The sequence below is a fragment of the Ambystoma mexicanum genome, chromosome 4p (assembly GCF_040938575.1).
Source record: "Ambystoma mexicanum isolate Mex_15411 chromosome 4p, UKY_AmexF1_1, whole genome shotgun sequence".
NCBI classification, from domain to species: Eukaryota; Metazoa; Chordata; class Amphibia; order Caudata; family Ambystomatidae; genus Ambystoma; species Ambystoma mexicanum.
This window is the reverse complement of record NC_090927.1, coordinates 1,085,391,537-1,085,415,938: the sequence shown is the minus strand read 5'-3', so window position 1 is coordinate 1,085,415,938 and position 24,402 is coordinate 1,085,391,537. Positions and strand designations below refer to the sequence as shown.

Here is a 24,402-nt window from a genome sequence, read left to right as displayed (position 1 = left end):
ACTTGGACCCAAGAGCAAACACTAAATCCAAGTAAAAATAGAGCCAAGAATTCTGACTCACAATGGCAAGTGGGGTTCATAACTAAATACAATAAGGAAAGTCACAAGATTAACAAGATTCTGCATAAACATTGGCATCTTTTGAAACTAGATGAACATATTAGACCCCAAGTGGGAGACAAACTGAGAGTCATTTTCAAAAAAACAGACACTTTGAAAACCAAATTAAGTCCATCACTCCTACCGGAGGTTAAAAAGTAAAATACCGGCCCATGGACCTTGCCACCTAATAAAGGCTTTTGAAAGTGTGGGAATCGCACAATGTGTACATTTGCGAGTGATCCAACAGAAGTGTTCAAGGATCAAAATGGCAAAGAGATTCAAATAAAACATGAAATTAACTGCTGTACCAAGTATGTAGTATATGGTCTATTATGTGTATGCAACAAGGTACACATAGGCAGTACAATTCGTGAACTGCGAATTCGAATAAGGGAACACCTGGCCAAAATAGGGAGCCAGGACCAAAGTCTTCCCTTATCAGCCCACTGGCAGAAATACCATCAAATGGAGAAGAAGAGTGACCTTAAATTCATTGGACTACAATGTGTACAATTGGGAAAAAGAGGAGAGAGAGAAAAAGAACTCCGTCAGGCTGAAGCAAGAATCATCTGTAGACTTAACAGCACAGTGACTGGACTAAACTCAGATAATGAGATGGTGTCATTTCTTTGATTTATGTTTTTCCAATGCATATATGTGGTAATTGTAATGTAATTGTAATGTATGAAAAATTAACAACTGAAATGTATTTGTGCAGGACACATGAATTGGACCAAAAAACAACTTATGATGTCATTAACATTAGTACACTACTATTAGGCTTTGTTCTACGTATACACTACATCTAATTATAAGCATTAAATGCACATTGCGGTTATCATTATGCTGACTAGCACCATACTATTATGGTTATAATCTTAGAACGGCATCAGGCATCAAAATACTCAGAAATGGACATTACAAGTATGAATATGAAGATTAGTATCACAAAATTACAAAATTATGGTTAGAATTGTAGAACAGCATAAGGCGTCCAATTATTCAGAAATGGGCAACTGGCATTTAATATTGACTGGATTCAGGGAATCACATTCCCAAAAGATGGCGGCCGTAAAATGCTGTGTCTATTGATAGACACAAAGGAAGGACACAGGCGTCGACCGTTACCCGGGCAACACCCGGAGACGAGTTAATATTAGCCTCGATAGAACGGAAAGAGGAACCCATAGCCGACGCGAGGGACGCAGGAGGACAACTAAGCAGGTAAGAGACAGTCAATATATTAGAACTAAGTTTAGAATACGTACACAGCCATCCGCATCGTACAATGGGAGTGTACTATCATTCAGTGTGACAAATACACTTTTCTTTAGATATGCGTAACGGTGCAGCCAGATTACCCATTTCGAGTAAACACAAAAAGGATTTTTTAAAAGCCAGGAAGTTACTTATGCGCTAACCGTATGAGCAACTAAGAAATCAGTAAAGTGCAAACGCTGTAATTTGGGGGCTAAAAGCACCGTACAAGGAATGTATCATAAGCGCACCTTAATTTGAGTAGAAAGTTATTTTATAATTAGAACGCACTCAGAACATAATTAAAGGGATGCCAACATAGCTCTGGCACCTTAGGAACAGAGACTGAGGATGTGAGCACGTAAATTTTGCAGGCACTTATTTGAGATACTCGAATCACTCTATATACAAACCGGATGATATATGGCTATGTGGTGACAGAATACTCATTAATTATGATTTGATTATATAAAACCGATTGGATTACTGTAGGTAGGACGCATAAAAACTGCAATATTTAAACTACTTGAACTATTAGGTAAGAACCATTAATAAGATACTGAATGTAATATTATGGTATCTACCCACAGGGATCGGACCCTTACAATTGGTTAAATACCTAACAACATTTGATACTCAAACAACACTGCAAAGGTAATGTAGATCAACAATAGTACTCATACCCATATGAGTATAATATGGAATGATTTATTTATTACTGTGTACATTGTGACATCAATTAAACTGACCTTTTATAATTCGTTGTCTATTTTGTTATTTTTATTATTTCTCAAACCAACCTTCAATCCTCCCCTTGTCCAACCTCTGTGTATTTGTGCTCTTTCACTGTACCGACTGACATGTGATTAATAATCATAGCACTACTAGCCCTGATTTGAGGAAGGCGTTCAATAGCCGAAACACATGTCATCAATATGAGCAACTAATAAAACCTGAGTAACACAGCAACATAGTCTGGCACATTTCTTGCATTCTGAGTATGTGGGAAAAATAAATAAATAAATAAATAAATAAATAAATAAATAAATACATAATAAACGGGTATAGGAAACAGAAAACCCTTTTTGGTCAGAAGGTCTATTTTGCAGCGCTAAAAATATTAGGTAAATACGTATTTTTATTTCAATCCATAATAACAGGTCACCGCTTTGGGCGGGGTCACACGTGTTTTGGAAGTGGATGGTCTCCTGCCATAAGAGCACAGATGGGATGAATAAAATGGCAGACTCGAATGCTACCACCTACTGTTTTCTAAATGTAGATATGATATGATAAACCGCTTAATACCCACAGGTTTCTAAGCGTGACCCAGGGTCGAACCTGTGGTGCTCCGTGTCCTTTTGTTTCCAAAGCAAGCACGTTTCCCCTGAGCTACCCTCCAGAGCCATGTAGATATGTAGACATGTGAGTGTATTCTCAACCGCTCTACCATCCTGGCAGTAGCCAGGTGAGAGGTACATAGAGCAAACACATGAGAATTGAGCCTACTGAGCAGCAACCATCCCAGAGCACAGGTCATTTGGCCCGGCTCATTCTCAGAAGAGGGGCATCCACCATTTTAAAACATTTGGAACACTTGAGATTTCACCTTAAGTTTAAAAGTGTAATCCACGTGTGCACCCCTTGCTCTGTGTGTCCTAGAGAGTCCAGTGCTGGCCCCAGGTCTGCCAGCGCCCTGTGCGAGATTTGTGCGCCCCCCAATCTCCGTTGCGCCCACTACAAATGCAGAACAACAAAATTGAGCCCCCGTGCTGTTCTTGTAAAGTGTGTTTAAGGGCACCTTGCCGCCAGCTGAGTGTCATGCAAATAGCGTCTATTAAAGAATCGCACCACAATGTGCCCTGTATTGTGGCTGCGCCCTTGTGCGTCTGCACCCTCTCAGCGCCCCATGAGCCAGTGCCGAAAAAGCCACAGCTCCACCTCACTGTTGACGCTCAGCAAAGTGGAAGCCCGGGTCCAGGGCTGCTGTTCATACTCTTCCCAGAGGAGAGTTGCCTGGCATTTTGCTACTGGACTGCCTCTGTGGGCGGGGCCAGGCTGACATGCAAATAGACCTGTACCCTCTGTGCAAGGTACATCGATTTAACATGTGGTGGCAGACCCCACTGGGTGGGGCCCAGATAACAGGAACCGTTGCTGTGTTCCTTCCCACTAGAGGGGTTCCCGCAATTTGGAAAGCTTACTTTTGTGATGTGTTCCCTTCTGTAATTGTTTCTCTGTGAACGGACAGACCTGGTACTGCAGGGAAAGACAGAACCCCACAAAGCTGCCCCCTTCCATTCAGGCCAATGTGCACCGAATCTGATACCTCGAAACAAGAACAAACCCGTATATCACACATGTATCACTCGTTTCCAGTACTTAGCGAGTTAGAAATAATGCACACCTGCAGAAGGTATCAGGTAAAATGTTGTGGCGATATTATTTGGGTGACCATATATATGGGGACAGGGGCAAAAAAAAATTTTAAAAAAAAAATAATTTAAAAATGAAGTTTGGGGGTTGCGGGGGGTGTCCCCCGCATGTTCCATGCAATAATGTCGCCACAAAAAACAGCCATTTTTCGGCGATATTTTTGCATGGCGAGATTTTTGTGGCGACATTATTACATGGAACCGTGCAGAATGCATCAGAAAACGCAGTGCATATGTCTTTGGTTCAATCTTATTGCATCTTTCAGACAGACCGGCGCGCTACTGCAAAACACATTCTGATATTCACAGTAACTCATCAGAGCTTAGTAATGTAATTATTACTTTTTCCTACAGAGCTTCCCCAAATCGCTTTACACAGAACATATTTACAACCTCGGAAGGATGAAAGGCTGAGTTAGTCTTCCCGGGATTCGAAACGGCAACCTACAACTCACACAAAGTTCGCAGCAGCAAGCACTCACCCCACTGAGCTATCTGGCCCTCTTACCACAGCCGCTTTCAAACGGAAATGAGGCATTTAGTGTGTCGCAGCATTTCTCACTGGCAGCGGGTTTCATTTATTACCAGCAGGTGTTCAGGAAGTGCAGAGCAGCAGGGCATTAAGAAATACAAGAAGGAATCTGAGTGCAAGGCCCTATTTGTGACTGAAGGCAGTAGACTCCACCCCTCACCTTGGCCTATTTTCCTGTGAAAAAAGAGCGCGAGAGAATGGCCCACCACGGTTTTCCTTGTTTTTCTTTAGAAACCCCGCAATCTCGAATTAGAATGCCATCAGCTAGAAAGTGCACTGCTAAAATAATCTTTCTTTTTAAACATAGCGTATGTTCAAGTTTACTCAACACCTACCAAATGACAAGAATACTGTTCTTCTTTGGAACACCGCTTTGGCGCCCCGAGACTGGGGCCTGTGGGCAGGCGCTGTCGGCCACTCGGGACACTTTCATCTGTGAAACTGTAAGGCGTTGGGCTTCACTTCTGTGTTGAGTGCATGCAAGTGCTCTGCCAATGCCGGCACGTACAGAAATGCTTATTTCATGCTCACTTCTCTATCGCAGCCACGATCGGCAACTCGGGCAAGGCACTGCTGTCCTCCCTACCATGGTTCCCCTAGCAACAGCCCGCCTTGGGAGGCCCTGCGCCAGCCGTCAACTCAGCCAAGGCACTGCTGTACTCACTACTACGGTTCACCTAGCAACAGCCCGCCTAGGGACGCCATGCGCCAACCGTCAACTCAGGCAAGGCACTGCTGTACTCACTACCACGGTTCCCCTAGCAACAGCCCTTATTGGGACACCATGGGCCAACCATCAACTCGGGCAAGGCACTGCTGTACTCACTACTAAGGTTCACCTAGCAACAGCCCCTCTTGGGATGCTCTGCGCCAGCCATCAACTCCGGCAAAGCACTGCTGTCCTCACTACCATGGTTCCCCTAGCAACAGCCCGTCTTGGGACGCCCTGCGCCAGCCGTCAACTCCGGCAAAGCACTGCTGTCCTCAGTACCATGGTTCCCCTAGCAACAGCCCTTCTTGGGACGCCCTGCGCCAGCCGTCAACTCGGGCAAGGCACTGCTCTCCTCACTACCATGGTTCCCCTAGCAACAGCCCGTCTTGGGACACCCTGTGTCAGCCGTCAACTCGGGCAAGGCACTGCTGTCCTCACTAGCACGGTTCCCCTAGCAACAGGTCATCTTGGGACGCCCTGCGCCAGCCGTCAACTCAGGCAAGGCACTGCTGTACTCACTACCATGGTTCCCCTAGCAAAAGCCCTTCTTGGGACGCCATGCGCCATCCGTCAACTCTGGCAAGGCACTGCTGTACTCACTACTACGGTTCACCTAGCAACAGCCCCTCTTGGGACGCTCTGCGCCAGCCATCAACTCCGGCAAAGAACTGCTGTCCTCACTACCATGGTTCCCCTAGCAACAGCCCGTCTTGGGACACCCTGCGCCAGCCATCAACTCCGGCAAGGCACTGCTGTACTCACTACCACAGTTCCCCCAGCAACAGCCCTTCTTGGGACGCCCTGTGCCAGCCAACAGACCATGGTCACTGTGACCAGCTTTGCCACAAACAATCAAGAGACCCAGCGTTTTCTACGTTCCCATTCAAATCCAAGTCAAAATGGGTCTTTCTTTATATTTAGGTTTGGCAATCATTTTGGCTACACCTAAAAGCCGAAACATTTACACTAGAATACAGGAAGAAATTGCATATGAGGAGGGACACAAAGCTTGTAGGTGTTTGGTTATTTACCCACCCATTGACTGCCCATAGCCATGCTAATCCCTATGCCCATTCCCACCGAGTTCCTGCCCCTCCCCGCCCAAAACACATCTTCCTGAGATCTCTTTATGCTCACTTTATTAAACCTTACCATCAAAGCTGGTGCTCAAAGTGCCTGCCAGTGTTTTTTTTAAGCAGTCTTCTGAGAGTTAATGACTTACTTGGAGCTGAAACCGTGCTACTGGTGTAATAAAAATATCTTCAGCCACTCGATTTATACGCACTATGCTTGTTCTTCACTGAAGTCCTGTTAAAAACAAGCATTGGCAAAGTCAACTGTTTTGGCTTGTGTATAAGTATGAGGCATTTGCCAGGCACTGCTATTATATGCTCAGTTAATACCACTATGGCAGTGTCTGGCACATTCCTTGCCTGTGCCTACATAAAAGCCTTAACTGTTGGCATTGGCAACTTATTTATTTATTTGTTTTTTTATAATGTGCTTAATACCTGAGTTTGGCTTCTAGCGGATCCCTCTGTGTGGTCTTGCTTTCATATATATATATATTCTGTCAATCCTGGCCCAGAAGCTTTCTGGCTGAACCCACTGCACTAGGCTGACTGAATAGCTAGCCAGTTTTCCCACATGGTGGAAAAAAGCTACCCACAACTAACTAAGCATATACACGTCAATTTTAATGCACAATAAACCTCAGAACAGCAAACAATGTCACCCCGTGCCCCCTCTGGAAAGTGCTGTTTCTTTTCCCTGATCAATCATTCCACCAGGCTTGGAACACCACTCTTACATTCCCCCAACATGAAGGGCTCATCTTCATTGTGCCGGGTTGTGCCTTCGGGATGCAAGTGCTTAATTTACCCCAATAACAGGTCTGCAAATAGGCGGGCTCTTTCCAGCGCTGATTAGCCCACGAGATGAAAACCCTGCCTGCAAATGCTCTGCACAGGCGCCATCAGGTAATAATGTGCCCATACATAATGTCGCCATACATAATGTCGCCGGGGAAAAGGCATTGGCATTTCCCGCAAAAAAAGACCTTTTTTGCAGGGTCATTGTTACATGGAACCGCACAGGCCGTATGTTAAAGCCAAAGCATGTGCTAGCGCATTCACTCTTACCAATAAACCAGGGCACATTTCAGGTAATGCACCTATTTATGTACAAAACACTGTTACATGTATGCCCTGCTATTTTTTTTTTGTTTTATTTTGTTTACCTGATTTTCTAAATTATGTTTTTTTCAAGTCTATGCTCGCTGTAACTGGTTCGCAACAGCGCCTTGATGCCCGTGGGCTTAGGCGCTTTACAAATGCAAAGGTAAAATAAATAAATAAATTCCTTTGTTTGTGCTCCGTCCATTAAAACGCCTAGAATATTTACACACAATTACATACAGTTGGACCACTGCAGCACAGAGGAAATCCCGATACTCAAGAGGTGTTGGCTCACGTATTTTCCTTCATGCATTTTAGGTTTTCTCCTTAAGTAGGCCACGCCCACGCATCGTCCCTGAGTTCAGTTTACCCGGGGATTGCCGGTGCACAAAATGCCACAATGCGCCTGGGGTCGCCTGTGCTCCCGCCCAGCGTGGACACTGCGTAGCAGGGGCGTTGCTAGGGGGGGCTAAGGGGGCTATAGCCCCTGATCTTTTGGTTGTAGCCCCGGATAGAATCTCAGGAGCTACAGCCAAAAGACTAGCTAGCCCCCAGTCCCGACAGTTCCGACATCAGTTTAGCCCCGGGTCTTTTCCAGACCTAGCAACTCCCCTGCTGCGTAGCAGTATGATCTGATGCCTTTGGTGCTGGGGGGCAATACTGGGTTACACGTGGGTGGCGCTGCTTGGCAACAATGGAATGGAATGCTACCCTGAGACACTCCCAGTGGCTACAAAGTGCTGGCCTGCACATCCATAGCCAGGCTCGGACTGGCCTATAGGGCAATGCCCGAACCAACAACGCAAAATGCTAGTGTAGGCCAGTGTTTTGGGTCAAAGTGAGCCACTTTTTCGGCAAATATGGGCCAGTTTGATGAGTTTATTGACTATGCGGCTAGTAGTTTTGACCAGTGTTGCATCACATTTTATCAAAAAACCTCCCCCTTGGGTACTACTCAAACAGTCTGTCACAAAAGGAATATATTGCTTTTTGCAACTCTGGGCCACTTTTTCATTGCTGCCCGAGACAATTGTATACCCCAGTCAGACCCGGTCCATAACTTTTCGTTTGTTTTTTTCCAGTCAGTGAGGCTAAGTGGGAGGGCTGTGCCCAGGGTAGAGTCATGAGCTGACTGGTCTGCAGACTTACGATGCACCTCCCCACTGCGGCCAAATGATCCCAAAAGGCTTTGCTTGGTTTTGCATGCACCTGGGGGCGTGCCTAAGCAGATTGGGCCAGACTGATCTCGTTGGTGGTGGTATCGAGTGACTGGTCCACGTCTGTAATGGTGCAGGGAAGCCAAAAAACGATGCTACCCAGAGAGGCTCTCAGTAATTAAGAAGCATTGGCTAAAGGGTTTACATGCATCTAATTGAGTTGTTTTCCAGTGCAAACGCGCTGCTAGGGGGGGGGGGCTATAGCCCCTGGTCTTTTGGTTGTAGCCCCGGATAGAATCTCATGAGCTACAACCAAAAGGCTAGCTAGCCCCCAGTCCTGACAGTTCCAACATTAGCGTAGCCCCAGGTCTTTTCCAGACCTAGCAACACCCCTGCCAGTAAGTTTGCAAAGGTGACGCGTTTCAGCTGGCTGTCCTTCGGAACTCCTATTTCTTCTCACCGATAAGGTCCCCAGAGGCCAAAGCATGTCAGCGATCCCTTATGTTCCACTTAGAGGAGACTCGGGCTAGCAGTTCAGGCTACTCTCATTCGTATATGGTTGGTCTCATTCCTTAAGGGTATTCGTGGCGGCGAGGCTTGGTTTGAATCTGGTTGGTCGCCTCATGCAACGCCGCAGATGATAGGTCTCTCCTTATGTCAATCCGATCCCACATCAGGTGAGGGTTGGCATGCTTGGCTGCTCCCAACCAAAGCCACTCCGCCAGCCCCGGCCGTTCTTTGCCCATAGCAATTCTCCTTAAAGTAAATGTTCAGGCACCCTGCCCCACAGGGGTCCATCGCACCACCACTACAGGGTTCCTGAGCCTCAAATCCCACCGAAATCGATGTGCGCAGCAAGTGGTGGACCTCTTCGCAACAGAGGATTTAGTACAATTTCCTAAATTTGATGCAATGATTTGCCTGTGTACCATACTTGGGACAAGCAAGCTTGTGCGCCTACAGTGGAACACAATCGAGTGTTAGCGTCTCAAGCCTGTGAGAAGACTGCAAATTGCTGTGCATCCAGGGATGCCCGACCAACATGAAATAAATAGCAGGCCATCCCTGCATGCACTGTGATGAGCCACCCATGGGGAAGGCGGATTACAACCGCCTGAAATCCTCAATGTTGCAGCAATCGACGCAAATCCGGGGTCTATGTGAAAATGGCAATTCATTGTAAAAACATTGATGCAAACCTTCCATTTTCTTTTGTTATCTTGTGGAGGAGCGCCCCCTCTCTAGTTGCCCACCCTTTCTCTACCCCCATCATCTATACGCCTTCCTACTCCACCCTCAGTATGTCGAGCAAGGGCAGTTTCTAGTCCATATTGTGCCCAGGGCGAAATGCCAGAAGACGCACCCCCACATTGCTCCTCAACTATTACCCGCACTGCACTCCCACTCCACAATCATTAGATCATTGCAGTATAAATAACATTTTATTGACTTGTACTTAAAATTAATAATTCGACAACATTTACAACTACATTACAAACAGGAATTTCCAATAACCTCATGTTTGTGGCCCACGTCTAAATGGAAGACACTCGCTGTGAAGTTGGTGCCGCAAAAGTGTCTGCTACCGCTGTGTAATCATTTTTTCCAAAACGTACACTCTCAATCGAAAATGTAGCTTGTATGTTAAAATGTCCTGGCAAAACCTGTCAAATCATGGTAACTTGGACATGCAATTGTTACACTGGGCACATCCCGAGGCTGCATGGGCATGCAACCTCAATCTCTACAGTAGCAGCAAAGAAAACATGTTCATTAGGCACACGACCACACTGTTGGCTTTGTTACTGCTTGTCTTCTACCTTTGTACATACAATTCTCACCCAGTAAATTACACACACGTGCAATAAATTGTGCTGGACACATACACCACCAGGCAAATCACGTAATCACTTTCAGCGCATCCCCCATCCTTCAACACCTTCTACTTGTCCAACTCCTGGACCCTTTCTTTTGAAGGCACAACAACAAACATAACGTGTCACAATTACTACTACTTACACAATTTCTTTGTGCTTGCCTCCCAGTGCCCTGCATAGCTTGGCAACATGACTCCAGTTCATCTGAGCATGGGGTTTTCAGTTCTGTGCTTTAACAGATCAATGCATTCTGGGAGCTGTAGTCTTTTTTGTTTCATTGTTTAGCATACCAGAAAATAATGAGTTTCAAAAGAAACACCAGAAGTGCTCAGACGACAGGGAGTCACTAATGCAATTACCCTTAAATATTCCACAACCAAGAAAATTAACCTAGTCACCTGGTACAAGATGAACAACGAATGCCAATTCTTCTCATTCTCATACATTAAGCGTTCCTGTGGCCATTTACCTCAGGCGTCCAGCCCTCTCCATGCAACCTCGCACTCCTGCCGGCACTATCTGGCCCTTTGCATTACGCCATTAAAAAGTCCATCATAAGCCCCCAACCCTCCATTCTGGCTGCCAGTGCTATGGGGCAATGATCTCACTGCCAAGGTTGTGGGGCAGTTTAAGGATGCTTATGTCCACAAAGAGATGCTTATTTGGGAGGGAGGAGCATTCTTCAAAAAACAGGCTATTAACCCCTGCTTCTGCCCCGGTAGTGTTGCTGCCTGATAAGGCAAGGTTGGAGATTTAGCACGTCGACCGGGCTGTGCCCCTCCCTCCATCTGTGTCCCGGGACATTGCTTGGTTTGCCTGCCCCTAGAAACGGCCTTTTATGGGGTAAATGGGAATTCCAACACCGGCAGTTTTACCGGCAGCCTTTGCTTAGAGAATGATAGCCCAGGCTAGCTAGTACCTAGCTTTTAAATTCATCAAAACATTTCAAAAAGCTCCTCCTCAAAAGCCCGTCTCTTAGATGCACACTAGGCAGGGGCGCAGGCAGGGTAGGGCCTGAGCAGGCAAGACCCACCCACAATCTGTAAATGCCCACCCAGCAGAGCTGTGCGGGTATTTAAAGATGTTAATGTCCCTGCGTGGGCCCAACTACATTAGCTTCAGGCCCCACTTGTTAGACAATCCTGGCTACGCCTCTGACACTCAGGTTGCTCTTTTACAGGAAACAATATATTTCTATGCTAGGCAGAGACTAAAAAAACTCAATAAATACTAACAGAGCCTGGTGAATGAGATGGCAGTGCACGCATTCACTGGCAAACTCTGCCAATGTACGCCTTTTCCTGTTTTCTTGTACTTTGACTTCCCCTGTGGTATAAGTTGAAGACCAACAGTAAGAAAACACCACAATAGTTTCAATGGGATCCTCAACGTTCTCCCTATAATGTGCCAGATGTAATGTGCCCAGCCCTAGACTCCTCCTCCATCATTATTTTATTGATCATGGACAAAAGACTATGGCAATAATGGCCACAGATGGGTCCGGAATGGCTGGTAATGGCCCACCATCCTGAAGTGATGCTTAAGTGTAGCAGGGGCTCTTTCAGAGAGTAGCAGGCCATTACCGGGCAGGAATGTCCAGTGCAGCGGTCATTAGTGCCATTGACAACATAGGAGAAAATAGGACATGCGCACTACCTGACGTGCCCATGCACATTGAGTCACGACGGCGGTGGGGGGAAGAGAAAAGGAGCAAACGCAGCGAAGAGAGAATGCTGGTCGGGGCTCTGCAGCCTTGAGGCAGGTGGGACTACGGGCAAAACTGCAGAAGCATGATGTGATGTGCCGAAAGGCCAAGAAGCACAGAGCAGCTGAATCACTGGAGAAGGCGGGGCAGAGCCTAACAGTGGGAGCGACTCCAGGAGCAGGCGCAAGAGGAAATCACATTTGGCTCGACAGCACTCAGGAGTTGGGGAGGCAGAAGGGTGGCAGCATAGAAAGCAGGGAGCGCAGGCTTGCAAAAATAAAGAGGTGATGCCTGGAAGGTTTAGAATCAATCTTAAACCTCTGCCATTGCTCTGGGCAACCTTCCAGACCATCGTTCTTCGCCTGCCAAGCCATTACAGATGGGGAAAGACCATATGCCAATCAGGCTTGGTCCCACCCCAAAAGGGAAAGTCCAGCCCGAACTGCTAAGTCACATCCCTTCTGCACGAGACCACATGCACCCCCAGACATGTTTCCGCCTCATTGGGTGTCATCAGTGAGGAGTAGCTTGGGTCTCTAGGCCCAGGAGAACCCATGTCTGGGCATGCCCGTCCCACTCAGGGTGACACAGTAAAAACAAAGAGGTGATGGCTGGATGGTTTAGAATTAATATTAATCCTATGGCATTGCTCTGGGCAACCCTCCAGACCATCGTTCTTCACCTGCCAAGCCGTTACAGAAAGGGAAAGACCACATGCAGAAAATGCCAGTGCTGCCCTTGCTGTGACTGGTCAAGCGCCTGGTTCTCATATTTTAGGATAAATGCAATATGGATGAGACAAGTCTTAATTTCTTCTATAAAACCTTTTATTTTCTGATATACTGAAGGACCTGGGTTTATCAAACTTGATAGCAATTATGAATGCAAAGGGAATTCGTGTTTTGCTTGGGGACGAGGCATCTGTTGTGCGGTTCGCGTCGGCTATAACTCGATCTAGTCTCACACGGTGCATGGTTGTGTGGTTAGACTGGAGCGGGAGTGCCAGGCCAGGAAACGGTGGTGCTGAGTTCCAATCGGATCTCGCGCTGTAGCTGTCATCAGTCCCCTTTCTTTCCGGGATGTTATCCCATCTGCGGTTATTAAAACCAACATAGCGCAATGCCTCTGATGCAAGAGGTGAAGAGCAGGACACATCCCGGCTCAGAAAATGCGACTCAGCCTAGACTTCAGCAACGGGAGGCCGCAGTCTCTATCACAGTTTTATTTAACTCTTCCTCGCCCAGCTTGCGCGCTTTCCCCCCTTCCTGCTCCCAAACTCGGAGTCTTCCTGTTTCCGTCTGCTCTGCTACTACTCTTGGGACATTTCCTTCCCTTCTTAAATCTTCAAACCCTACCCCCCTCTGCTGCTAGGCCCCCTTAAGTTCTCTTTATGTTTGTAGCTCTTTTGTTCTCCCTCTGTTTCAATTGTGCAGTCTGTGAAAATGGGGGCAGCACTTTGGTGAAAAGTCTTAACAGATTCAACAAAATGAAACTAGCTCGACGACTTCACGCGGGTGGTGGTTGGATGCATGTCTACCAACTGGTTTACCACGGTCAACAACAACAAAAAGTCTCTAATAACAGCAATATTGAACCTCTGCAACATTCTATTGAAACCATTGAACAAGGTCTATCTTATTCTCTCAATGGACATTCAACAGAAAAGCAAACCACTTAATGGGTAATGATCCAATCTAGAACTAGCGGTATTCTGCATACGCCGCAGTAGACAACAGGCCGCACGCTGCCGTGCAAGGGACGTACCCAGACAGAGAGTGCTTTGAAGTATTTTTTAAAAGTACCTGGATTTTTATAGATGCTGAGCACATCCTTGAAGTAATGAGGTAAGTATCTTTCCAATAATAGCAGCACATCTTCCAGCTCTTCCAGGATGCCCACGAGCAGGAAGTTTTCATTCACATTCTGCTTCGCTCTTTCGAAGGCCCACTCGCCAGGCTCCCTTTAAACACAACACATGGGTTTTAGCTTGAGAACTCTCCCTGTGCACATTCACAAACCATCTCAGGTGTGATCAAAACGTTAGTTAACTTGCGAAGGACAGCACGTACAGAACGATCTCTCAGGTGTGCGATGAGTCCGCGGCAATCGTTACATTACCACGTTCTCGCGGTCAGTTAATAGGATTTCCTTAATACATCTACAATGCAAAGTGTAACATAATAGGCATACATATATGGTTCAGAATGATCTGAAGATAGGCTAATCATAATCAGCCAATTATGAGCTAACTGGCTACTTGCGTTATTCTTCAACTGTACACAACTGCTTTCCCTGACAAAGTCTACCTCACGAGCATGTGTGTTAGGCCTGTCCAAGCACATTACCCAAGGACATTCCCTGCTCCTCGCCCGAGACATCCACCCTCCAAAGGTGCATGCCTAAAGAACACGCATTCCAGCCTGAGGCCAAGCCATTCACCAAATGCATGAACACCTGAGGATCCATCCTTGGCAGAAGTTCATCCCTACCCCCAGGCCCATACTAACCCAGCGACACATCCGAGCTGCAAGGCCCATTCCTAACCCAAGGATATTCCCTGCTCCTGACCCGAGACCATCCACCCGCCAAAGATGCATGCCTAAAGAACACGCATTCCAACATGAGGCCAAGCCCCTCACGGAATCCATGAACACCTGAGGACCCATCCTTGGCCAGAAGTTCATCCCTACCCAGCGACGCATCCCAGCCTCAAGGCCCATTCCTATCCCAAGGATATTCCCTCCTCCTCCTTGCCTAAGACTATCCACCCTCCAAAGGTGCATTCCTAAAGAACACGCATTCCAGCCTGAGGCCAAGCCATTCACCAAATGGATGAACACCTGAGGATACATCCTTGGCCAGAAGTTCATCCCTCCCCCAGGCCCATTCCTACTCAGCGACGCATCCCAGCTGCAAGGCCCATTCCTAACCCAAGGACCATTCCCACTCCTCAGTATGTTGCCCTATTCCTTCCCAAATGCTAGTCCCTGCTACAATGCCCATACTTGTCCTGAGGCCCATTCCCACTCTGTGGCGCCCACACTGCAATGAGGCCAACTGATGCCCTCAAGGCCCATTACTAAACCTCACCAGGGTCCACACTGTCTAACTCTGTAAAGAGCTGGTTCAACTTAAACTTTCCATTGTAATTCATTCCCACTACATTGCTACCTTGGAAGGTATTGTAAAGAATAACAATCCCCCAACATGTACATTAAAAGTCACTGAGGAGTTCCGAGTCTACTTAAAACACTCGGCTGTAGTGCACAGAACTCCTTAGTGACTTTTAATATCCTTATAATGTTCAGTTGGTGTTTATTAGTGCATGCCTATTTTATTTTTCGGTGCAAAACATAACATTTTGAACTTCTTTGGTTGAAACCTTTGGAAGGCAGTTAACATAGTATGGAATATTATGCATGTTTTTGTTTTGTTTAAGACAGTGGTAGTCAAACCTTTTCATACACTGCACCCCTTGAGTACAACTATTGTTTCTGCCACCCCCTACCTATGGGCTAGCCTCCATAGCGGGCCAAAAAGATTCTCCAGAGGGGACCCCCAGTTTGAAAACCAAGAACTTGCGCTATACAAGATCACTTTACTGTGTCTCACAATATATGATTTTTTTGGACTAGGGTTTGAAATAAATGGTACTTCTTCAAAAGGGAAAATTAAAGGAATACTTGTCAGACACTTCTGAAACATATTTATTTATGAGTCCTCTACCCAAAGACTGGATGCCGCCAGCTGCAGCCATATTGGACCAACATCTGGGGAGGCTTTGAAGAGAGGGGGCGATATACTTGATTCTTGGGTGATGATATTGTACAATTTTATTAGGTTTTGACTCATAAGGGTAGAAAAAAACGACTGGTGGAAAATGTCAAATGTGTATGAGTACAGGTCTAACACTGTGATTTGTCATTAGTTCCCTTTTGTGTATGTTTCTGATGTTGTGATTTGCTGAAAGGGGATCATTCTGCGCATGTCTATATTTCAACTGGTGGCCCCAGCTGTCAATGTAATGGAAAGAGTCCCTGATGTCCTATCCTTGACACAACAGTTTTATTTTGAATCTGTTATTTTGTTTGCAGTACAGATACACCGTTTTTGTGTTGTGTACTTTAAAGGGGCATTGTTGCCAGACCGGGCAGGCCCTCCTGTTGCTGACTGCCTACTGTTGAAGTTAAAGGGCCGAGCAGAGGACTCTGGTAGTGAATAATGGCAATAGCACCTTTTACCAAAGTCACCTGTAACCCCTGGCCAAAATAGGGCCTGGCTAGAAATCCTACACTGCTTGTCCTCGACAGAAGAAAAAAGATACAAACACCAGGATGGTGGTAAAAGTGTTTTATTAAGTGTTTATTTTAAAAACGTTCCTATTGTATTGCAGTGGGCTAAACCATCTAGCCTCATTATGGGGCTGGATGGAATCTTGATGAACGATGGACCGGTCTCTCGTGCCTTGAGGAGTGGCCTGGGCAGGGGAAAGAATGTTGAAGTGTTCAGGGAAGCAAAACAAAATATGTTGGGAGAAACGATTATTGGGGAGAGACAGGAGCAGGAGGCGCTCCCGGAGTGGCCGTGGCCTCGAGCACCACCCCCATCCCGGGCCTAAGCAAACTTCAAAAGCTAGCCCGGGTATACTTGGAACATCCCAGCAAAACCGTGATCCCCGGGCTGCATGTCCAGTGCAGCCCAGGTAGCCAGGGATCCTGCCAGCAGGCTGGACTGCTGGAGGACCAGACCGCTCAGCTGCACATGTGGGATGGCCTGGTACCCAGGCCTGATTTGCATTAGCGGGGCGGTCTGGGACCAGGCAGCGCAGCCTTAACACATCTTGGCCCGCTGCGTGGACCAGACGGGGCAGGCCCTGAAGATCAATGATCCCGGGTCGCGTATGCCTGGAGCTTGCAGGAGTATGCCTGAACTCCACCCTGCCCGGGGTCAAGCAGGCGCGGTGGTGAAGATCCAGAAGTCCCGGTCCACCAAGGTTCAGCCAGCCTGATTGAAGTTTAGTCCACCCTGGGCGGGTCCACCCTTCTGCACCGGAAAGGCTCAATGACAGAGTGGCCTGCTCCAAAACTCCCCGGGACAGAGCAAGATGTGGCGCTGGGTAGCGGCGCTAAGTGCGGTGGCCCCTCCTGGCATGGGGCAGCCAGGGTAATGAATGTTGTTCGGCCAGGCCTTGCAGTGAGTACACCGGCCCCTGAGGAGATGGGGTGGCCGTTGGAAGATCAATTAGCGGACGGCTGTGCTGCAGTGAGTGGCATTCAATGTGGCGTCAGGGAGTCAAAGGATTAGGAGACCTCCCCGGACCATGGGATAGTGGCGGTAATGTGGTTATGCCCCATGTGGTCCCCAGGGGACCGTCTAGAAAGACAGTACCTGGGGGCATGCCAGCCCCAAGGAAATAACAGGGAGGGGTGGCCCAAGAAACACCAAACAGCAGTGAGAGAAGTACTGTGCAGAAACTAAAAGGCATAGGGTGTGACTGACTACAGCGGTCACACCCATGTAAATAGTTTATATAATTGATTATAAGATACTCACCATAGTGACTAACGCACTCCTAGTCCATAGTCCCCTTTCCTCCATACAGCATGGGCGTCCGTCGCTAGAGACGGGAACAGAACCTTTCTCACCAGAAAAAAATGTATTTCTCCTTTAAATTTAGTTGCGGCCCCAGGAGCATGTGCTCCCTTGACTCCGCCCACTGGCGTCACACCTCAGAGCCCCTTTGACACGTCAGCTATATTACAATTGCCTAATGACACTGTTTTTTTTCTTTAAGGGGCAGGCTGGTGGGACATATGGAGGAAAGGGGACTATGGACTAGGAGTACGTTAATCACTAGGGTGATTAACTTATAATTACTCCTAGCGTCCAAGCAGTAATGTTTGCAGAAGGCTGAGGGGGAAGCCCATGTGGCCACCCTGCTGATTGTCTGCCATGGTACATGTCTTTGGAATGCCACTGCTGTTGCTTTCACCCTGACCAAATCAGCGTGCATGTTTGCTGACAACTTCATGTGCTGTCCGTCGTAGGCTTTCTTTATGGCCATAACCATCCACCTAGCTAACAAGGCTTTTGTGGCCTGACACCCTGGTTTTGACCCTTCAAATGCGATAAACAAGGCATCCAATTTGCGGACGCACCTAGTCCTGTCCAGGTAGAATCTCAGTGCTCTCCTGACGTCGATACAATGTAAAACCTTTTCTGCATCATCTTTCGGGTTTGAAAAGGAAGTTGGAAGGACTATTTCTTCGTTAAGGTGAAACGGTGACACCACCTTTGGGAGAAAACAGGGGGGTGTTAGTAGCACCACCTTGTCCGATGGAAAGTGGTATATGGATCTAATGCCACCAGGGCCTTAATTTCGCTGATCATGCGTGCCAAGGTAAGGCCCACCAAGAGCACAGTCTTCACGGTCTTCATGGTGACTTGCCTGATGTCTACCGCTGCCATGGCTTCGAATGGTTTATGAGCCAAAGCGCTCAGAACCACATTGAGGTCCAAGACCGGGTGTGGGCATCTGACAGGTGGGTACAACCTGGTTAGTCTTGCTAGCTGCCTTTTTACCAGAGGGTTGGAGGTGGAGAAAATATTTCTGCCAGTGTTTTTGTATGCCCCTAGGGCTGCAAAGTAGGTCTGGCATGTTTCCATCTGCACCTCTGAGTATGCCAGATGTGCGGAGAGGGAGAGCACGTGATCGAGGGTGCACCCTAATAGGTCTATGCCCTTTTCCTTGGCCCAGTGGCAGAACCTGGTTCATTTGTTTCTGTTTTGACTCCTAGTGGAAGTGCTTCTGGCCCCCTGGATAACGTCCAAGTTGTCCTGTGACAAATGGAGGTGTTGCAAGGTTATGCGCTCTGTAACAAGGCTGCTAGGGTGAATTTCTCTGGGGAGGGGTGCACTACCGCCCCTCTTGCTGGGATAATAGTGGATCTGCCCCCAGTGGGAGGTGAACTGGTGGTTGAGTCGACAGTCTCATTAGCTCTGAGACCCATGTTTTGGCAGGCCACCATGTCACTATCAAAATGTGATGTAGATGCTGCGCTTCCTTAATCTTGCAGATGACTTTGTGAATTAACGCAGTTGGCGGGAATGCATATGTCCATATGCCGTCCCACTGAAGCTGCAAGGCATCCCAAGTGAGCCTCTGCCCCATCCCATCCAGGACAGGAACTGGTGAAACCTCCTGTTGAGCCGGATGGCAAATAGGTCTATCTGCGGATGACCCGACTTCCTGAAGATCTGCCCCAGGACCCTCTCGTTCAACTGCCACTCGTAGTTGTAGAACCCCACTGTGCTGAGCCTGTCCGCCTCTAGGTTGGACTCCCCCGGCAGGTGAATAGCCGAGAGTGAAATGTTTTTCATCAAGGCCCTTTTCCCATATTTCGATAGTTAGCCTGCACAGGGGTGGGGATCTGGTGCCTCCCTGTTTCTGAAGTAGTACATGCAAGTAGAGATGTCCATTTGAATACAGACTGGGTTGTTGATAGTTGGGAGGAAATCTTTAAGAGCTAGCCATAACGCCATCATTTCAAGCCAATTGATGTATTTGTCCTGGTCTTCTCTGGAGCATATGCTGTGCACACTGCAGTTGCTCAGAGTGGCCCCCCATCCCTAAAGGGAGGAGTCCATCATAATGGTGTATGCCGGTCGAGGCTGCCTGAACGGCCTGCCCGCCATGAGGTTGGTGTCCATTCTCCACCATCGTAGGTCCTGGTGAATATGTGTTGGTATGATAATTAGCGCTGCTTGGGACCAGGTTTCCTGGCTGCATGAGGCTGAATAATGAAGCAGCAGCCTCCTCATTTTGAGCCTGGTATGAGGCACTTCCGGGAGGCAAGTTGCCATAATCCCAGCAAGTGCTGGTATCACCATGCTGAAGTCAGCGCCCTGCTGAGAAAATGCCCCATAGCCGCTTTGACCGCTGCGACCTTGCCCGCAGTGGGGAATATCATCTCTGTTTTCATATCCCAGATAAGGCCCATGAAAGTCAAGGACTGTGTAGGTTGGAACTCTGACCTCTTGAGGTTGATTGAGAATCCCAGTTCATAGAGTGTATGCATTAGCCTGTCTGTTGTATTCTCTACTTCCACTGGCGATTCTGGCCGAACCAGACAGTCGTAGACGTATGGATATACATGGTGGCCCTCTGACCTAAGTAGTGCTGACACTGCATTCATGAGTCTTGTAAACACCTGCAGGGATGAGTTGAAGCCAAAAGGGAGGACTCTGTATTAGAACTGCAAGCCCATGACCCGAAACGAAGGAAGGACCAATGGGGTGCCATATCGGGACGTGTAGGTATGCATCCTTCAGATCCAGGGAGCATGTCCAGTCTCCCCTACACACAGGACTCCGCTATCAATGCTGACGTAACCATCTTGAACTTTTGAAGGGGTAGGTAAAGGTTTAAGGTCAGATCTAGGACAACTTGCAGGCCTGCCTGGTTCTTCTTCTGTATTGCAAAGATACAAGAGTCAAACCCCAAGCCTCTCTGCGAGTGGCCACTTAGTCTATGGCCTCGCTCGCTACCAGATCTCTGCAAGGAGAGATGGCGTCCCAATATGCGGGAGGGTGGAGCGAAGAGGGCAGTTTGTGGTATAGGAAGGTGGAACCCCTGGGATACCACTGAGAGTATCCACAAGTCTGTGAACCGTGCCCGCCAGGACTGAAAGTGAAGGGTAAGCCTGCCCCCCCACCGAAGAGCTGTGGATCTTGATGACCCCGTCACTGATTCTTTCCCTCTGAGGCTGGTGCTTGGTAGGGGGACTGGAAGAATCCCATGTGAGATGTTTTCTGCTGCTTACACCGGTGTTGGCTGGGGGACCTGTCGGGCTGGCTAGTGTGATTGTCCTGGAAGCCCCGGAAAGCAGCAAAAGTAGGACCTCTGTCAGACCGTGCCTAGCCCTGTGTAAAGCATTTAGCAACCGGTTTTGCCAGTATAGCCAGTGATTTGGCTGTTTGAGAGAGGTTCTTTTTCTTGTATTTGTATTTGTTTATTTATAACGCGCAAACCATCAGGCCCGGGGGCATCTTGTCTAACTCTTCATCGGAGGAACAGTGGAAAAGGTCCCCTCCTTCAAATGGGAGGTCGAGAATACGGTCCTGCACGTCCGGAATAAACCCAGTGGCCCTGAGCCATGGAGTATGCCTCATGTCTGTAGCCACACAGATGGCCCTGCCTGATGTATCGATATAAGCCACAGATGATTCTATTATGTCTTGTGCCACTATTTGAGCTTCTGAGAGCCCAGCCTTGAAACAAGCCTGTCTGTGAACCGGAAGGTCCAGGAGGAATTTGTCTATCTCCCTCCATAATTTCGGATTTAATGCTGCTAGCATGGTGTCTGCATTGGCTTACCGCAAGTGGAGAGTGTCGTTGGAATACACCTTTTTCCCTTTGGCCTCTAGGACCTTCTCCTCCTTGCCTAAAAGGCCCAAAGTGGAAGATGAAGTGGAAGTCTGAGGTTTGGCCTTCTGTTATGCTCACCTGGTTCCAACAGGGGTGTCGGGCAGAACTAGACAGCTACGGTCCCCACCAACGTGATGCGTAGTGCAGGGATGACTGACTGGAATGGCCCACCTAGCTTTGTCTGCTTGACCCGTAGAAGTAGTCTCCTAAAGGCAGAGAAAGGGAATTAGCCACCCGTGGATTTGAGTAATAGCCCCTCACTGCGTCCCCATTTATCACTTCTGATATTCCCGTTCACCAAGCTCACCTTATAGTTTTGAATGATGAGCTCTCCATCCTGCGTGGAACGCAGGGGTGCGTTGATGGCCAGTTACTTCACTGGCTTGAGGATATTGGAAGAGTTCTAGACAAATCTTGGCTCCAAAACTCCTGGCGAAGGACCGTAAGTATATAGTTCGTAAGAGTTCAAGAATGTCTGAATAATCACTCTTGTCCAATTCCTTTGTTTATCTTGCATCTTAGAACCAAAAGAAGATAGTCCTGTGGCAGCTGAAAGCGTTCAGGTAAGAGTCTGTGCTATCGCACACTGTCCGTTAAATGATGCCAAGGTTTAACTCGCAGCTTTTTCTTTTCTTACAGGTGCGGCGTAAGAAGATTTGGCGTGCTGGTGAATAATACCTCCGGCGGTAAAATCAGGTAAGTATATGGTGGCAAGAGATTGTCCTTGTTTGTTCCCCTCGGCTCACCTTGTTGTTTTCTTGTCCCCCTTAGGTGCTGGAATGCGGCAACATAATGATGGAGACAGTGTTGGATCGTAGAGATGCTGCTAGGAACGGTGAGTATGGCGCGGCGCTGCTGCTGGCGATGCAACGTGTTTAAAATTAAGTCTTTTTCTGGTTCAAAGGTGCGATGAATCCGGAATCAGGTAAGAAACCCAATAATGTTCTTGTTCTAATCTTTCTTCTTCTTTCCCTTCTTTCTAGGCGCTCTGGACTCGAGGCGAGCGAGGCAAGAGGCTGGATGCTGACTGCAGGCACGGTGAGCGTTACGCTGCAGGATGCAGAAAAATGCAAAGCGTGTGCTGCTCTTCGGGCGTGGTATAAATAGCCCCCAAAGTAGTCCCAGGTAAGTATTCCTCCACAACCACAATCGAGTAACAAAATAGTCCCTAGGTAAAGTAGTCCCTTCCAAGCCTCACATGGGCTTGGATCTCTTGCAGGAGGAGAGAGTCGTCTTCTGCCTGACGGTATTTTGTGTGGAGCTGCTTGTTGGTTGGCTGCATGGAATGGGGTTTTGTCCAGCCCTTCTTCACCAGGGCCTCCGCATCGTTTTATAGTGGTATATCCGACCTGGTGGATGAGCGGATGGTCAGTACCTGCGCTAGGACCCCCACCTCCGGCTGCTGCTTTTGTGGCTGAGGAAATCCTAGGTTTTCTGCCACTCCGGTTAACCTATCATGGAAAGACCTTGCAAAGGAGGAGGAAGAGGAGGTATCTTGTTCCTCCTCATCGTATGTGTCATCTGCGGTGTCTTGTAGGTCCCCAGAGTCTGCTCGCAGGGTATTTGGTGTGGCCAATGGAGGCAGGGCTTGGGCCGTGCCGGCAGGCTGCGCCGGGACCACTGTGGGTTGAGACAATGCCACCACCGTACTCAGGGCTGGTGACCGCACCAGAGCCGGTGGTTGTACTGGTGGAGCTGAAACCGGCTGCTAAGGGAGCATAGTTGGGATCATGTCCTGGACGATTCCTTGAGAATAGTCCCCATTTGTGGAGATTTCTTGAGCGTGAGGAACCTTTCAAAAACGCGTTCTTCACACACTGGTGAGGCAAGCTTGTGTACCGGCACTGCAGCCTTGAAGGGCGTGTATGGCCAGGTTCTCCCTGCGCTGTGTCTTGTATGGAAGTAGCCCGCTTCAGTGTAGTGCACTTGTCCCAATGGGGTTGCATAGGAAGTACACCATGTGACCTGCTGTGTGGACATGGGTGACCACTCCACCCTGGGCGTGAAGTCTGTCCTTTGGTGTTCGCTGGAAAGGCACGCTTCTGAACGTGCCACCATTTTGATTGGCTGGGCCGCCATTTTGTTGTGTACCACCTCACATGCGGCTCGCAGATCTGTGGGTGAACTAGCTTTGGTCTCTTCCTGTTTGCCTGATCGCATAGGCTTGGGTCTGCCTTGTACATCAAGTGTAGACCTGGTAGGCTGTTTGCCCTCAGACATGATACCAGTAGTGCTTTTACCACTGCGTTCAGGTGCCCCTTCAGGCCTATGCCTGGTATCAGAGCAAAGCCCCTTGGGATCGAGCCCGGTATTAGAGCCGTCTGGCCCCTCAGCTAAGGGACCAGGAGAGTCTGTTTGCCTGTCGGCCGCTAGGCTGTTAGCTATCTGAACCTCGCTGCCCTTAACAGCACCTACTAAGCCCCTCCCGCTAGGTCCCTTCCCTGGGAACGAGTCGCCCTTGCAGGGTGCTTTTGAGAAAAATATACTTACCTTCTTAGTCTTTCTCCTTATATACTTTTTTATGTGGTCCGGAGGAGATCCGTTGAAGAGCTCTCGACACCTAGCCAGTCGGTTCTTGAGAGACCAGGGCATGAGAGCGTTGCACACTGTACAACCTTTCTCGCCTAGACACCGGAGGCAGAGCGCGTGTGGGTCTAACTTAGGGAAAGAACCGTCACAGACCAGGCACCTACTGATACCTGTCATGGCCAACATGCAACGGGGAGCCGCGATACACCGAAGGACAGTGCATTACACAATCTAAAAAGTGAAATAAAAATAAAATTCTAGAGACAGCAGTCCCTGGGGAAGACTTGACACGCGTAGAATTACGAGCCACAGAAAGGCCTCAAGCACCGCGTTGGTGAGGTAGGTCCTTTCCCGTGGTTGCGGAAAAGAGGACTGAGGTGTGGCGCTGGTGAGCGGAGTCAAGGGAGCGCATTATTACAGGTCCGCGCCCCTGCGTGAAACTGATTTTAAAGGGGAAAGGCCTTATTTTTCTGGTGACAAAGGTTCTGTTCC

General features: G+C 48.2%; 1 protein-coding gene across 1 annotated transcript in view; it reads right to left on the bottom strand.

The window, feature by feature from the left end:
- The window catches only part of UST (uronyl 2-sulfotransferase), a 1,214,931-nt gene that overhangs the window by 187,245 nt on the left and 1,003,284 nt on the right, over positions 1–24,402 (bottom strand). Inside the window, exon 7 of the mRNA XM_069606670.1 lies at positions 13,757–13,914. Within this exon, the coding sequence (XP_069462771.1) occupies positions 13,757–13,914 (158 nt within the window). The remainder of the gene's footprint in view (positions 1–13,756; positions 13,915–24,402) is intronic.